The sequence below is a fragment of the Nanorana parkeri genome, unplaced genomic scaffold (genome assembly GCF_000935625.1).
Source record: "Nanorana parkeri isolate BGI_ZX_2015 unplaced genomic scaffold, ASM93562v1 scaffold147, whole genome shotgun sequence".
NCBI classification, from domain to species: domain Eukaryota; kingdom Metazoa; phylum Chordata; class Amphibia; order Anura; family Dicroglossidae; genus Nanorana; species Nanorana parkeri.
The window spans coordinates 1,814,584-1,830,405 of NW_017306415.1; the positions used below are offsets into that span (position 1 = coordinate 1,814,584).

At 39.8% G+C, this 15,822-nt stretch overlaps 1 protein-coding gene across 1 annotated transcript; it reads left to right on the forward strand.

Moving 5' to 3' along the window:
- Positions 1-1,133: 1,133 nt before the first annotated feature.
- On the forward strand, positions 1,134-3,898 carry CRH (corticotropin releasing hormone). The gene is made up of 2 exons (XM_018554221.1): positions 1,134-1,417; positions 2,982-3,898. The coding sequence occupies exon 2, from the start codon at positions 3,018-3,020 to the stop codon at positions 3,522-3,524; it is 507 nt and encodes a 168-aa protein (XP_018409723.1). The 5' UTR covers positions 1,134-1,417; positions 2,982-3,017; the 3' UTR covers positions 3,525-3,898.
- The last annotated feature ends 11,924 nt before the right edge of the window (positions 3,899-15,822 follow it).

The following is a 15,822-nucleotide window of genomic DNA, read 5'->3' on the forward strand; positions in this document are numbered from 1 at the left end:
CTGTCTGTTTATTATGGGTACAGTAACTGCACATCATAGTGGCTTCTTATACGATATAAGAAGCCAATTTTCCAATCCAGACATTTGCAACTGTTTCATGTATATGGGTTCAATTGCTATCATTTTCCCCTAGATAAGCCAGAGCCAGATGTGTCTGGCTGTGGTCCCTACCCCCTACAAAGCATAGATATGCATATGCACAAGATCCATACATGTATAGTTATGGGTTTACTGAGAGACAGGAAAGCCTGAAAGCAATCATATCATACCTGCAGATCTGTGCACCTTCTAATATCTGTGTTCAGCCATAGAGAGTGGAAGGAACCATATAATAGGAAAAGTGCAGTAGCCCATAGCAACCTGTCAACCTTGCAACTACAGTAAACATATATCTGAATGGTTGCTATGGGTTATTTCAGTTTGTTCATCATCAGTGTTTTTACACTGCCTTATTATAGTGCAATTCAGAAAGATGTTTGGTTATCCCTAGCAATTTAGCAAATCTTCACTGAAAGCTGCTTGGCTATATATAGTGTACTTTGTTTATGCAACTACCGGAAACACAAATCTGACTGGTTGCTGTGGGTTATTGCAGTTTGCTCATCATCAGTGTTTTGCACTGCCTTATTAGAGTACAAAAGGAATCACAAAGATGTTTGGCTAACCCTAGCAATTTAGCAAATATTGCCTGCAAGCTGCTGGCTGGCTGCAGTTGCTCTGTGTGCAGCTGTAAATTAAACCTTAAATGTAAAAAAAAAAAGATACATAGTAAATGAGTGATTAAATGCAACCTCTAACTTATACTAAAATGCATGTTAAAAGGTGACTGTGTAATTAGCTACTTACTCTCACTTTTCTGTAATTATCCTTAAAAAGTGGCCACTGAAGGTGTTCCATGGGTACATGGCATCAGCTGGGCTGGTGGTAACTGATATAATAGGGGTCACTGTACCCTCTGCTAGAGAAAGGTCACTGGCTATTGCTTAGCACACTTAGAACATTTCATTCAGCTTTTTTTGTCAATGGGAGCCTCGTGAATATCGCTTCCACTCTAGGTGTCACTGACGTCACTAAAGTGGCGATAAATATCTGGCAAGATAATTGGATGTGAGATTCATTGTTGTGTTAGCAAAACTCTGCCCATTGCTCCAAGGAGACATTATTTATTCAGTAGAGGATCAGCACGCAATAGTTGTCAAGAGAGCGTCAGCTTATTAGGCAAGAGCTGCGTGATTGTGGAAGAGGGTCTAGCTATAAAATCCAGCATCAAGGCTTCCTTGTGTGAGAGAGCCCTGCTACAACTTCCAGTTATGTCATCCTAGGGAAGAGAGGAACATACATATCACTCACCTTTCATGCTGTGATACTGTGCCTGTGTCTCTAGCACCATCCAGACAAGAGGACCCTCAGCCAACAAGTGAGTGCTAACTCTCTATTGTCATTGTAGGTGGAAGGCAGGCAACTTCACCCTATTATAGTCAGCTGTAAGTGAGCTTATTATTATGTGGGATTGCCCTTCCTATGATTGTTGGAAGAGGGAATCCCTTCTCTGCTGTAGGTGAGAATTACAAAGTCTTAATGTGGCTGGATCTGATCTGATAGCTTAAGTTTTGCAATGTATGCTATTATGGGAACTGTATGCTAGTATTCTCGTATCGGATGTGATGATATATATCTATATCTATAGATATAGATATAGAGATATATCTATATATCTCTATATCTATATCTATAGATATATATTATATATATAGATCAGTATATATAGTCAGTAATGGGACAGTCTACAATGTGATGTTTAGTATATATTTATATTAGAGTCACTATTTAGAACAGTATGTACCAGTAGTTTACATTGTGATGATCAGCACCGATCAGTATCGATAACATTATTAGTGACAGATCTAGGCAGGTTTGTAATATAAAGCAGTCAGGTAATTAAAGTTCTACTTTGCAGTAAAAGAAATGATGTCGATTGAAATATTGGTGAAAAGCTCAGGTATTTGATGTGATTGATGGGAGTGTGGTCAGTTTTGGTACAGTTTGTGAAGTCGTTCAAGTTGTGAATGTATTAGCGGAGTTCTTCTACTGGAATATACAATGTGGTCTTCTGAGTTCCGAGAGATGAATTTTCGCATCAGTGTTATTATTCAATACATATAAGTGGCTGATGTGATCCATCGATCCATGACTGATTCCACCATACAGTGTAGTGCAGCATGTCCTATTAGTATTAGATATTAACATAGTGTGAATTTTAAGAGCTAATAGGACTGACGTTTGATTAAATAGTGACACAACGCTGTATCCAGCAATAATGTTAACAGATATTCTTCGAACTCCTATTATCATAATAAAACATATGACACAATTGCCAGTAACATGCAGTGCAACAATTATATTGGCATTGAGAAGGCAGGTATTGCAGTGACTGGCATGTAGTAGTAGAAGATGTGTTCTTCTGCGATATGATCTTTGAGATATGGCAGGGATGTAAGAGCTTTTATTGCAGCAGGTGACAGGACCAGTACATTCCTGAGATTATCTTTACTATTACTTTATCTAGAAGTCATGCACAGAGCACTACAGGTTGGTAATACAGTAAATTCCTCTGGTGTTGCCAGCAGATATGATAATGAAATAATGAATACATGTCATCAGCCTTACATGTAATGTATGCCATGTATCGGATCGTACAATCATAATGCAGACTACAGATGTCAGATCCGATATGAAGTGTGTAGCAGTATGATAGGATCTGTCTGTATGATGGTGATACCTGAATAGTGATGGGATTTGCCTTGGTAAGGATGCTGATGGCTCTGTGCCTATAGGACCAGCTCGCAGTTTAGGAATTTCAGCACCAAGGAGAGCAGATCAGACACCAACCATTCTCTGTTTTCTCCCCCCTTTCCCCTTATTTCTTGCCCCCCTCTGTACCCTTATGTCTTCTTCACTGTCCCCTGTTCTTCCCCCTCCAGGTCTACCCGTGTGTTCTGTTCTAGATCTCATCTGGCATGAAGTTCCAAAGCTTAGTGTGTACGGGGATCCTCCTGGTGGCTCTCCTCCCCTGTCATGAGTGCAGAGCTTTCAGCAAATCTTCAGCCTCTTCTAATGGGGCTCCCCCGCCTCTCCTGGCCGAATACCATCCCTTTCTACTCCGTATGGGAGAAGAGTATTTCCTTCGCCTGGGGAACCTCCACAAGTACCCTCTGAGCTCCGTCGGAGCCGGCCGTGTCGGGGACGTCTCGCCCAGTAACTTTGTGCGGGCTGTGCAGCAGCTGCAGCCTCAGCAGTGGAGCAGCCAGCAGGAGCTCAGGAGCTCTGGCATCGTGGACGGAGCGGACTCCCCATTCAGCGCTCAGGAGGAGCCCACGGAAAGAGGAAAACGTGCCGAAGAGCCCCCGATTTCCCTGGATCTCACTTTCCATCTGCTGCGGGAAGTCTTGGAAATGGCCAGAGCCGAGCAGATAGCCCAGCAAGCCCACAGCAACAGGAAACTGATGGACATCATTGGGAAATAACAGCCCCCCAGCTGTCATCTACCAAATAGTTTCCTCCATCTAGCACAAACTATACAGTATGATGTACCATTGTGCTGCCCTGATACCATTTGTTTATTTTTCTATAGCTTCAGACATAGAGGATGCACTCCGCAGCCCCTTGGGTGCCTGTGGGGCCAGCATCACATTGCCAAGCAATGCCCTGCTGCTGGTCCCTGGGTGAGCAATTGATCTGGGAAGTGGAGAAAGAAAAAAAACGAAAAAAAAAACATAGCTGTAATTTATTTTGCATCAAAAGTTTATTGTATACATTTCCATAATAAAAAAAAACATCTTTTCAGAGCTTGCACAACATTGGTGTGTAAACATAACGTTTAATATCTATCTATATTTTTAATAAAATCTGCAAAGCTACGGTCTGTCCATTTTGTTATTGGGCAAAGCATGGTCCTGTATTTTCCTGCAAAATGAAAAATACAGCAATTAGCTTTCACTGTCCACCCACTTACATCCAACACAAAGGAATGAGATTAAAAACTCAGAGGTGGCCGGAACAAAACAATAAAACAAGACCTCCCCTAGAGAGACTGCAAGTCATAACTTTTACTGTGTGAAAAGAAGAATGATGTAGATACAAAACAGGTTGTTGCAGTGGAATTGCTGCATGGCTGAGTCACAGAACCCTTATTAATTCAACTTTACACTGTTCTGTATTGTCAGTGCAGAGAAGGAGCTCTCACATCTACACAGTCTTTCTGAGTTCCAGTTTGATCCATAAGCTGCTAAAAAACAAAAGGCAAGTGCTGTAACCCATAGCAACCGATAGGAATTCCTTTGTTGCTGATGTGATCCCACATTTCATCTGAAATGTCATTGGTTATTCTGGATGAATGCACTTTCTGCAGTATTATAGCTGACTGTATCACCTGATTAAAAACACAAAGGTCTAGATCTCTAGGACTTGAATCCTGCAAGGAACCTGCATCTGCTTACAGACCTGCCAAGCATTCATGCCGTTTATTATGGCTGTTGCACTAACAAATCACTTTGGGGGACATTTATCAAAACTGGAGCAGACAAAATCTTGAGCAGCTGTGCATGGCAACCAATCAGCATCTCTCTTCAGTTTGTTCTGTTAAAAGTTGAAAATGAAAGAGAGAAGCTGATTGGTTGCCATGCACAGCTGCTCCAGAGTTTGTCTGCCTCAGCTTTGATAAATTTATTATTGAATTTATATGTAGGTAATGAAAAGACCATCAAGTGTATTTAAGAGAAATATATGGAATTTCATTGTTGACCAACTTTTGAAAATGGCAACAAACCAACTTTCTCTGGTATCAATACTTTCTGAGTCTCTGCCCCAGAACAAGCATGCAGCAAGTGAAGGTAGAGAATGGTCAGAACTCTGGGTCTGCATACTTGTTCTGGCTCAGAGACTCAAAGGGGGGGTTGAGTTACTAAAGGTAAGAAGGCTGTTGCCTTAGCTTAGTAAAAGAGGCAACGTTCTGCTGACTTTAACCTTCCAATCATCTGCAAGGAAAAAAATATATATATATATATATTTTCCTTGCAGATGATTGGGTATTCTCTGCAAAATTAATGTTCACCACACTCACTAAGCTAAGGGAAAATCGCCATACAAAGAGAGCAGCCTATTTGCCTTTAGTAAATCAACCCTGAAGTATTGAGACCATTGAACAGCCATGCATCTAGGACTTAGGAAGAGATCAGTAATGAAACCTCACTTTGCCTCGCAGCACAGGTTTCCTTTCATTGGTTATTGCAATCTAAGAAAACCTTAGCATCCAATGAGAGTTCATCTTTTTCTTTGGATCACTATGGTAAGTTGGAATCTTATTAATTGCTTTGTGTTGCTGAGGTTTCAACCTTATATTCCCTTATTAAATAAGCTTAGATGTGGTGTTTTCTGCACTATAAGTGCCAGCAAGGTACTTGTAGAAGGACTGCTACCTACTGTGTACGCTCAAAAGAAGGATGAACATTCAAATGTATAGGTCAGGAATGGATACCATACATGCAGTAAAATGATAGTTCCTGTTACTGATTACCTGTAGACTTATCCAATCTCTTCTTGAAACTCTTAATAATTGACAACTAAAGATTCTATGTCTAGCAGTATGATACACTTCAGGGTGCTGCTCACTGAAACCTAGCTCCCCTCATGTGTTCCTGATTGTTAATAACTGAGCAGGTGACTCAGGCTAAGTATGTTATGTCTTCTGCCTTAAGTTCTGACATTTTAGCAAGCCAACCACCTGAATGATATCTCTTGCACAGTCACTGGTGTTTAATTTCTATTACATTTCCTCACAAGGTCTTTTGTTTATCATATACATTATGAAGTGTTAGCTTTGTCTCTTTGGTGCTGTTTGAAAACAACTTTAGATATGCAGTTTAACTGTAGACTGTAGAGTTATCTAAGTCTGCTTAAAAATCTCTGCATAATCTGTGCTCCCTTTATTCCCCATACATCCTAATAATCTCTAGCAATGCTTGGGCTGATTACATTGCTAGCAAGAAGAATCAGGTAGAGTGTGCCCAAATTTAGAAACCCTGTACGTCCCAGAATAACCTGCTAACTATTAAATGACGGGACAAGTTTGTTCCAAATATTTTTCTCCATAGTTGTAATGTATGTTTACTGGATACACACTCTAAGAAGAGCAGTCAGTACAATTTGGAGGTGAACTGTCACTCCATGTATAGATATCAGATATAAACTTACTTGGTCAATAGACTTAGCTCTGTTGAGAGGATGTTCTGAGGCTGAAGACATTCCAGACACATTGTTATTACAAATACGTTGGTAAAAGAAAATTTGTCATCATGCTAAATTAGAGAAGCCTCAAATGGAAGCAGTTATTCTCTGATTCCCAGGCAACATACTAATTCCATAGACTCTCAAAAAATGTTCACTGAATCTCAGTAGATGCCACACTGCCCCAGCACTACCACCCAGCCTGGGATTTGGGACCATTCCTACTTTGGCACTTAGGTGTGTTTTAGCACACTTTTAACAACGCCTACAGAATGCCCTGAACTCTTTAATGCAATGGTAAAGGCGTCATCTGTGCTTTTTATGTGGTTTAAATTCAGTTTGATACATTATACTTGCATTTTACATGTGCTTTATGGCATGGAGCTGCATACAAAATACCCTAGCTGTGAAAGCCACATACAAAACATTTAAAAAGTACCCATTTTTGCTGTATTCAGCAGACTGGTGCAATGATGTTAATGGTCCTTTGTCTTCTTCCTTAGTGGATAATGGTCCTTTCTCCTGTTCTGTAAGCACAGGTTGCCTGATGAGATCCTGCCATTGTGCAGGTTCATGACAACCTAATGTCATGGAAAGTGGGTTAAAAAACATTGTCTGTCATTTAAGCTGGAAGACTGAGGACATCTAGTTGTGGAAAAGAAGTTCTGTGGGGGCAGCTCTGGAATGAAGTGAGTAATGCAGTCAGTACTTTTATTTTTACACCAAAACCAAAAATACATATTAGACAAAAGAAAATACATTTTAAAGCACAATGTTGTAAATGGGCCCTTAGAGAACAGTAGCTCCCATCATAGACCTCTGAGACAAGCATTTAACTTGATGACAGATTTCCTCTAAAATGTTGGCCTTCATTTTAAAGCGAACCTATGAGGACAGAAATATAGGTGCTCCAATGGCTGGCTTGGTTTTTAAAGATGCAAAAAAGAACAGAATAAGGTACTGGAGCTAACCACATTTTGCAGTTAACTCCAGTGCTTTATTCTGTTCTTTTTTGCATACATCACTAGGTGAGCTTTCCTGCAGTTGCAACAGTTTTATACCTGTTATATAAATTTCCACTGGCTTGGGATATTTTTATAAATATTTTGTGTTTAAAGATGCAGGAACCAGAGCTGTCATCCTGCTGTCCTGAATGCTTTTTTTTCAAGGCAGTGGTTCCCTATGTAGTGAAGCCAAACTAAACCTGGCAACTCCCATATTTCTGAGCTCTGAGTCCACTATATTTCCTTGCCGTGTTAAGCATTGTCAGTATTGCCAATCAATTCAGTTCATATATGAAGCTGAATCCTCCTGTCCCACCGCACTCCTGACCGGACAAAAACCCAAAGTGGGCGCCCCTGGTCTACTGTTTGCCTGAGGACGGGACCGCATGGTCTCGAATCATTCGCTAAGGAGATGTGTGTTATCTCAGTATTGACTTTAATATCATGGAGTGCGAGTGACTACTTTCATCTATCCATATATGAAGCTGCACTCCTGATGGTACAAGACCTTCAAATAACAGGTGGGTGCTCAAAGTGATACCGTCGACTAGCACTGCACCAAAATCACATCAAGGGATGCAAAGTCACCAGCATTCCAGACAAGTAATTGCATCTCATAAATTCGATTGTGTAGAACGTTGACACAGAGGGACTCTCTATATTGCCTTGAGAAAGGGACTCTGCCAGGCACCTAAACCGTCAGTATGTCTGTCTGTGATGATGTTCTACACTAAAAAAAATTGTGAGACGCAATTACATGTCTGAAGTGCTGGCGACTTTGCATCCCTTACTATTGCCAATCACACATTCCAGTATTTCCCATCACTAAGAGGCTGACAAATAAAATGAAGAATAGATAAAAAAAGATAAACAGTGGCATTATTGAGAGCTGCAGTACTGTAGTAGCACTGTTCACAGTGGACATAGGGGAGCTGTATAATGACACAGTGGACAAGAGCAGCTTCTCATAAAAGGAATATTATTGCGGTAATGAATTAAGCCAGGAGAAGGAGAAGACGTGACGTGAAGAGTCTGCGTTTTCAGACTGATTAGTTTCAGGATTCCCCTGTGTATCTCCCAGGGCTGCTGCCGCTGCTGCCTCAGATCCAGTCTGTAAGAAAAGCAGCTTTGTGTGAGATATAAGACATTCACAGGTAGGGTGAAAACTGCAGGAGAGATCTTCACAAATATGTGCACTTAATCTATGTACCATATTTAAGCATTGGAGCATTGAACATTAAAGAGTATCTCTCATGAAACAAATATGGGGGTGCTGTCTCTGGCCTCCTTCTGAGAATGCTAGATTCTTGTTGTCTCTGACCACTAATAAGGAACAAGCATGCAGGAAATTAAGTCAGAGAAAAGTCAGAACATCTTGAAAAGGACATCCATACAACTAGCTTTGCCAAAAGAGGAGGTTGACAATGGTAGACAACACATTGGAGTTGATTTAAAAATCATGTTTACTTTTCAACATGAATGTTCGCTGTATTCATTTCAATTCAATTATGTACAAGCAATAAAAAAAGCTAAGCTAGGTAACAATTTACTTTGCAAAGTGAAAATTAATTTCGCTAGTTAAACAGCCTTCACTCAATTAGTATTTATTATTATACAGGATTTTCTTATTCAGTAAGATACTAAGAAGATACCCATTGCATTTAAAAAAAGTCATTTTCATTTGGTTACATTTATATTTTGAACAATATCCTGTGGTTACATTTTTCGCATTACCTGTGTTATCAAATTGATTCATATAATCTGATCCATATTCTTTGTTTGTTACCAATTATATTATTATTTTATTCTGACATAACCCCAAAGTGACACAGTTTCACATTTTTTTACTAATTTAAGTGAGTATGAACTTCTCTAGGTGAACAGACTTTACTTGTTTGGTAAATCAACCTCAAATTCTCAATACAGGTTTTCTTTAAAATGGTTTTCCAATTTCAGCAAAAGAGAAGAAGCCTTTTTATTTTGCTGGCTAGCCAGCTGTTTTTAGTATAAGAAAAATGTCTGTCGGGCAGCTGGGCTTGGACTTGCTTAGTCTTGTTCTGTCATGCAGATCTTGCTCAGATTCCCATTTAAAGAAACAGATTTTTTACCAAAAAAGCTTTATGGGTCTATTTATAAACACTTTGCTGAGCCATTCACCCTGTGAATCTCTGTGAATGTTTGTTCTGTGTGAATGGATGCAAAAAAAGGAATGTTGTTAGTATATTTTCATGGATTATGAATATTATCCATGAATGTCATCACGTAATACAGCATTATGGCCACTAGGTGGTACTGAGCTACATAAAGAACAAGCAAATTGGAAAGAGAATGTACTAAAAAAAGTTAAAGTGGGCTCTATTTGCACAGAATGAACATTCATGGAGTTTCACAGGGTGAATGACACTGCAAATTGTTTCTAAATAGACCCCTTATAGTTTCTTTAAACAGATGAACCTCACAGACCCTCATTGGTTTACATCAGTCAACAAATTAAGGGATTATTCACTTTCTTGATGAAAAATAAATTTTCCAGTAAATCTGAAAATAAGGATATCTCAGCCCTTTCCAACAGTGCAATTCCCTTGTATTTCTTTGCAGACTATCCATCCAGATATAAATGTGTTTATATAGACAGTGGATGTTTTTGTATCTAAACTGACATGCTGCAATGCTAGATTTCACGTTTGGCAGAATATATTACTTCAGTGATTACATTTGGCACCTTTACTGGTACATAAACTTTGGGGCATACTTAAAAAATATTGTGATGTTCGAGGGAGGCACATATTATATTTATAATGTACAATTGTCATTAAGATTTGCTTGCCCATTCTGCACCAGGCTAAGGAATCACTGAAATTTTACAGTGAAAGTCCAATAATTTCCCATGAAAACTCATGTCAGCTGTATCCCTATGGTAAGGAGGAATAGACTGTGCAAAAAGTCAGGCTAGCAGTCCACAGGTTCTTCAGCAAAAGGGGGGTAGATTGACAGTGATCCCCTCCCATAAATATCTGATGCAGATAGGCACTTTGATATTCAGCAACAAAGGTGCAAGGAGGGGTTGCCACCATGGGGGAAGGGGGTTATGTGTACCAATTCCCTCCTTTGACTATGTATACTCCCTCATACATGGACAAAGGAGGCAGTTGTCCCAGACTCAGGTCTAGCAGGCCCACCAAACCCTGCCTAAGGTTTGGAAGGTAAAAAAAAAACAATTTCTTTGACATACTGATAGTGCAGTGGTTTTAGAAGGATGTGTAACAACCCATCCAGTCACCAGACCTCAGATCAAACACATGAAAACCTTTGGGGTCCTTCTTTCACAGTGACGTGTAAAGTAGTTAATTTACTCTTCGAATAGCCACCAGAGCTCTTACCTATAAGTGTGTCTAATGCTACATAAAAGTACGTATACCAGGGCAATGAATTGTGTCTCCGTATTGGGTGTTGTCATACTTTTCTGTATTGTAGGGAAATCATCTACACAACAAATATACAAAAAAATTACAAATAACAGGATATATTGTGTCCCCGCCGAAGACACAGCGGGGATCGCGGACAAGGTAAGACCTGTACGCTGTATTCCTGAGTGTGGCTCGGGGTTACCGCTTTGTTAACCCCGATCCACACTCGGGAATACCAATGGCAACGCGCGGCAAAACGCCCCAAAGAAGCTGACAAACACCAAATGCCCCAAACGTCCCAAATGAGCCAGAGCTGACAAACACCAAATCGTGTGCATAGTTTTTATCTCTGTAGACACATTTGATGTTTCATGGTAACAGTTCAGTTCATCCTGAGTCCATATTACTTATTTAGTAAATCACAACCACCACCCCTCCCCTCAAAGTCACTTTGTTTTCAGATTGTCTGCAGAGTTATAGGAAATGTCCTTTGCTGATTCCTCAAATTCCAGCTTATCAGCAGGAGAAATACTCCACTTGAATCTCATAAACTTTCTGTAAACGTCTACACTATCATACAGTTCTTAATTAAGTGCCTCAATAGAAATGGGGGCATCATGCAATGTTTAGGCTATAGAAAAGGATGAAGATGTGCTCTGCTAACTCTCCAGCTTGAGTCTATCAGGGGTACGACTACAAGGCTTAACATTTGAAGCTTGCTCTAAACTTCTATTATTTCAGTCAAGCCCATATAGGTGTGTACTACATAAAGCCTTTGCCTTAATGGAGATGTGCTCTGCTGACTCCTCTGGCTCCAGCCTATGGGAAAACTACATGACTCTGAAGTGCTCACTAACCTTCTGCTGTATCAAACAGGTCCATATAGGCATACATAAAGCCAGTCCCTCATTAGGGATGTGCTCTGCTGATTTCTCCGGTTCCAGCCTATAAGTGGGAAGACTACATGACTCTGAAGTGCTCTCTAACCTTCTGCTGTATCAAACAGGTCCATATAGGCATACATAAAGCCAGTCCCTCATTAGGGATGTGCTCTGCTGATTTCTCCGGTTCCAGCCTATAAGTGGGAAGACTACATGACTCTGAAGTGATCTCTAACCTTCTGCTGTATCAGACAGGTCTATATGAGTGTGTAACATAGAAAGTCTGCTCAAATGTAAATAAAGTGTACCCCATTCTTAGTCATGGGGACTTTGTAGTCAACACATTTCAGTTGCTGCTAAATCAGAATTCATCATTTAAAAAGCCTTGATGTTCTAGTTTTTGTAAAGGGTGGACCATTGACTTTCACCATTCACTATAGCAATACAGCAGACACATACTCTCATAAGGTGCCATGCAGCTCACATCCCACTTTTAAGGCCAGATGCCTATTGCATTAATGTAAACATGCAAGGCTGAGTCTTGTGAAATGCTAAGCTTAATAAATATTTTAGTACCTAATTCCATTACCTGAGTTTGTGTGCTGTTTTATAGTTCATATCTTCCCAGCTGTATTTCCTGATTCTTCTAGATGCCTGGATGCTTTAGAGGACTCTGCCTAGGTTGGGGCTGACCTCTGAAACAGTCCGAGGCACTTACAGATAACTAAATTCAGGTACCACTACTGTCGTCAGTATTCATGTCCTGATTTGCCCTGTGATGTTTTCAAGCAGATTTTACAGAGCCTGTGCTCTGTATTTTATCAAAGCCAATGACACATGCTTTAAAATGTCTTTCTGATAATATTTATTTCTGTTTACAGAAGCAGAGAACATCTTAGAAATTTGAATAGCTGTTTGCAAGCTTAGTAACTGCCTCTATGTATTTATGCTTTGTAAACTGAAATAATGAAAACTTTTCCTGCTGGTTACCTAACACCTAAAATTTGCTTTGCCAGGGAAACATTTTTAAAGGCATGGTAGAAATTGTAAAGAATTATGTGGCGCCTGGGGGGATAGATGGTATTCAATATTCCACATTTTGGGTGGTTGAGGATAGTAGAGCACAGCAGAAGAAGGTGATGGGAGATAGATCTCTAAAACAGGACAATAGAAATATACATTTTAAACATAAATGTACCTATATATGTGTGAAAATACCATTTGGATTAATGGGCCTCTTGGGGTTGTTTTAAAACAAAGGGAAGAGTTGCTCTGCAATGCAGATGGCAGTCCGAGCGGCATTCGGCTGTGCTATTCTGCCCGGTACCTCTGTGGTAATGAGCAGAATAGAAAAAATAAAATAGAAAACGATCGGGCGGAGCTAGCAGTGACAGCTGTCAGCAGAACCTGATGGAGAACTGCAGGTCCCCCTCTGCTGATTGACAGCAGCAGTGGGTGGGTGCAATAGCTAGTTTGCTACTGGCTATTGCAAAGTGAAATAGCCAATAGGAATCTAGCTATGCATTCCTATGCTGGCTTTTTTTTTCTGACTGAGGCCGGCCAGCTTCGGCTTTCACCTCAGCTCAGTCGAGCCGAGGCATATGCCTTCGGCTCGACTGAGCCGCTTGGCCAACTTCACGAACTGTAAGGGCTATAGTGAATAGCCCGTACAGCAGCCCTTTGGTTCTTCTGAACCGAAGGTGTCCTGGGGCCGAAGCTAGCCAAAGGATCAACCAAAGCTATGGCTAGATCCTTCGGCAGCATAGTGAATAGACACCTAAGTGTTTTTATCAAAAGCCTCTATTGTAAGTCACAATGCTACAGCTTGCAATGCAATTAATTTTTAAATATGTTGTTAGCACTTGGACCTCAACGTCAGTGCTTTGTTGTCACAGCAGGCCTCCAATTTTGCTAAAAAGACCTCCTTTTAGTTTATTGAGTTTGGAAATAGATGGTCAGCTCCTGGACTAGAACAAAACATTTAACAGGATTGCTCCTATATAAGGGCAGCTTTTAATTCACTATGTTTTGAAATAATTTATCTTTCTAGGACTAAAACTACATTACTTAATACAAATTATTATTATAATTTATAATTTTTTATCAATTAATTTTTTTTGTTTTGTTTTTATCACTATTTTGGGAAACAAAACCTCCTTTCTGGCCCTGCTTTTAGTATAATATGTTGAGTAATTGATTGTAAACTGCTGAAACTAAAAGACCTTTATCCCCTTTCACTAAAAATCACATCAGCATTCAGCTCTGCATGTTGATATGAAATCATCTTACATTCATTAGTTAAACAAACATATTTTGCTTTTACTTGAAATTGCTGTTTTTCCCCTTCTTGGTCCTCTTAGGAATTGGGTTGTGATGTAGCCTGTGCCTAAAACATGCATCCTGGGAGGTTACATCAGTAGAGCAGTGCTGGGAAATCTCATCTGTAATCTCACAAGATCTCAGGGAAAGGCATTTTTTTCCCCTGAGATGATGTGCATGGTCACATGTCCTAGTCATATGTTCCAGAGTTCCAGGAAGTAAAAGGGAGATATATAAATCTGCCCTTAGTAAAAATGCCCACTATGAGAAGAATGGGGAGGAAAAGAAAAATAAGATATGCAAAGAACAAAAAGCCTGAAATTATCTATTAGTATCTGTCTGTAGATTGCCATTACTAAACATTTCTAAAGGTGTATTTGTTGTCATTTCAAAGATATGGGTAAAGTTCCTCTTTAAAAAAAAAAAGTAGTTTGTTAAACAGGCTTTGATTGTAGTGCAAGTAATTTGTTTCCTGTATGCTGCGCAACACACAGTATCCACAACATGTGAAATAGCAGCCTATGTTTTTATACAGAGGAAGTGCCCGTGTACTCGTGTTTGCTGATTGGCTGATCAGGAAGCAAGCAATCTGTTCTCTGTTTCTAGGGTCAAATGGAATTCTAAGGATTATAGGGTTATATGCTTATCCCTCATTTTTAACTAGTGGTTCTTCATGAATATTAAATCACAGGGGAATAAAATCCTGCTTTTATTACAATACATTTACTAATAGATTGTAAGCTGTGAACATGTAAAGCAATGTAGTTTGTCATATAGACCTTCTCTTACAAAAAAAGATGTGCTAGTAAATTGCCCCCCGTATGCCTACCCAACACACAGTACCCTTTGTTTTTAGCCTATGTTTTTATATAGAAGAGGTGTCCGTGCACTCTGTGCCTGCTGATTGGCTGATCAGAAAGTGAGCAAACTGTTTCTTGGGTCAGAGGGCATTCTAAAGACTATAGAGATTTGCTTATCCTTCATTATAAACCGTTGGTACCAGATAAATGGTTAATTACAGGGGAATACAATCATTACCTCCACCCTCTATTTATCCTGAAATGAGGAATGCATTCTTATAGATTTGTGAAGGACATTGTGTAATGGATTTAAGATAAACTCCAGGCAAATATCTAAATACCTAGCTGAAATAAATGCTGTATACAGGAGCTGTACTACCTGCCAACGAATTATTATTTCTGTTCAAGCAGTCCTGAGATATACAAAGCCCTGCCAGACTGTACAGCCAGACTGGTGACCTGACTTTTCTCTACTGCAGTTAAGCATCACAGACTTGTCCCCTCTCACCTCCAGCCTGTATTTGACAGTGAAGGAGCAGTAACATACTGGTGAGGCAATCAGAGGATTACAGAGACTGATATCAATTCAAGTTCAGACATTTATATTTGTTGCCTTTTAAATATATTTAATTATTTTTTTAAATAAATACATAACTGAATTAATTTGTGTTTTTGTAATATCTGCCTGTAGTTCAGTTGTAGAAGTCTATTATGAAGTACATTTGTCATATAAGAAGTAAAAAACAATGTACAGGCACCTTTACTTTTCACATTCATGTAGTCACTGCTGAATAATAAGCTGGAAAATACAATATTGTTGCATCTTTTACAGTGGACCTTGAGCTAAAAGTAAAGGTCTGCGTATTACATCACAACCCCCTTATTAAATCACAGCATAAAGTTTAAAAAAAACAATTAAAAAAAACAATACACCCACCTTACCCCAGGCTTTTGCACCGCAGTACCTTTGATGCACAGATTTAACATAGGGGTGGGAGCTCTGATGTAATAAGAGGACCCGAGGCGCCACGAGGCCGGGTGTCACCCCGAGCGGAGACCGGGTGACGCCCCACAGTGATGTCATCACGCATGCGGTCTTCTGATTGACGCCTGCCGGCGGCCATCTTGG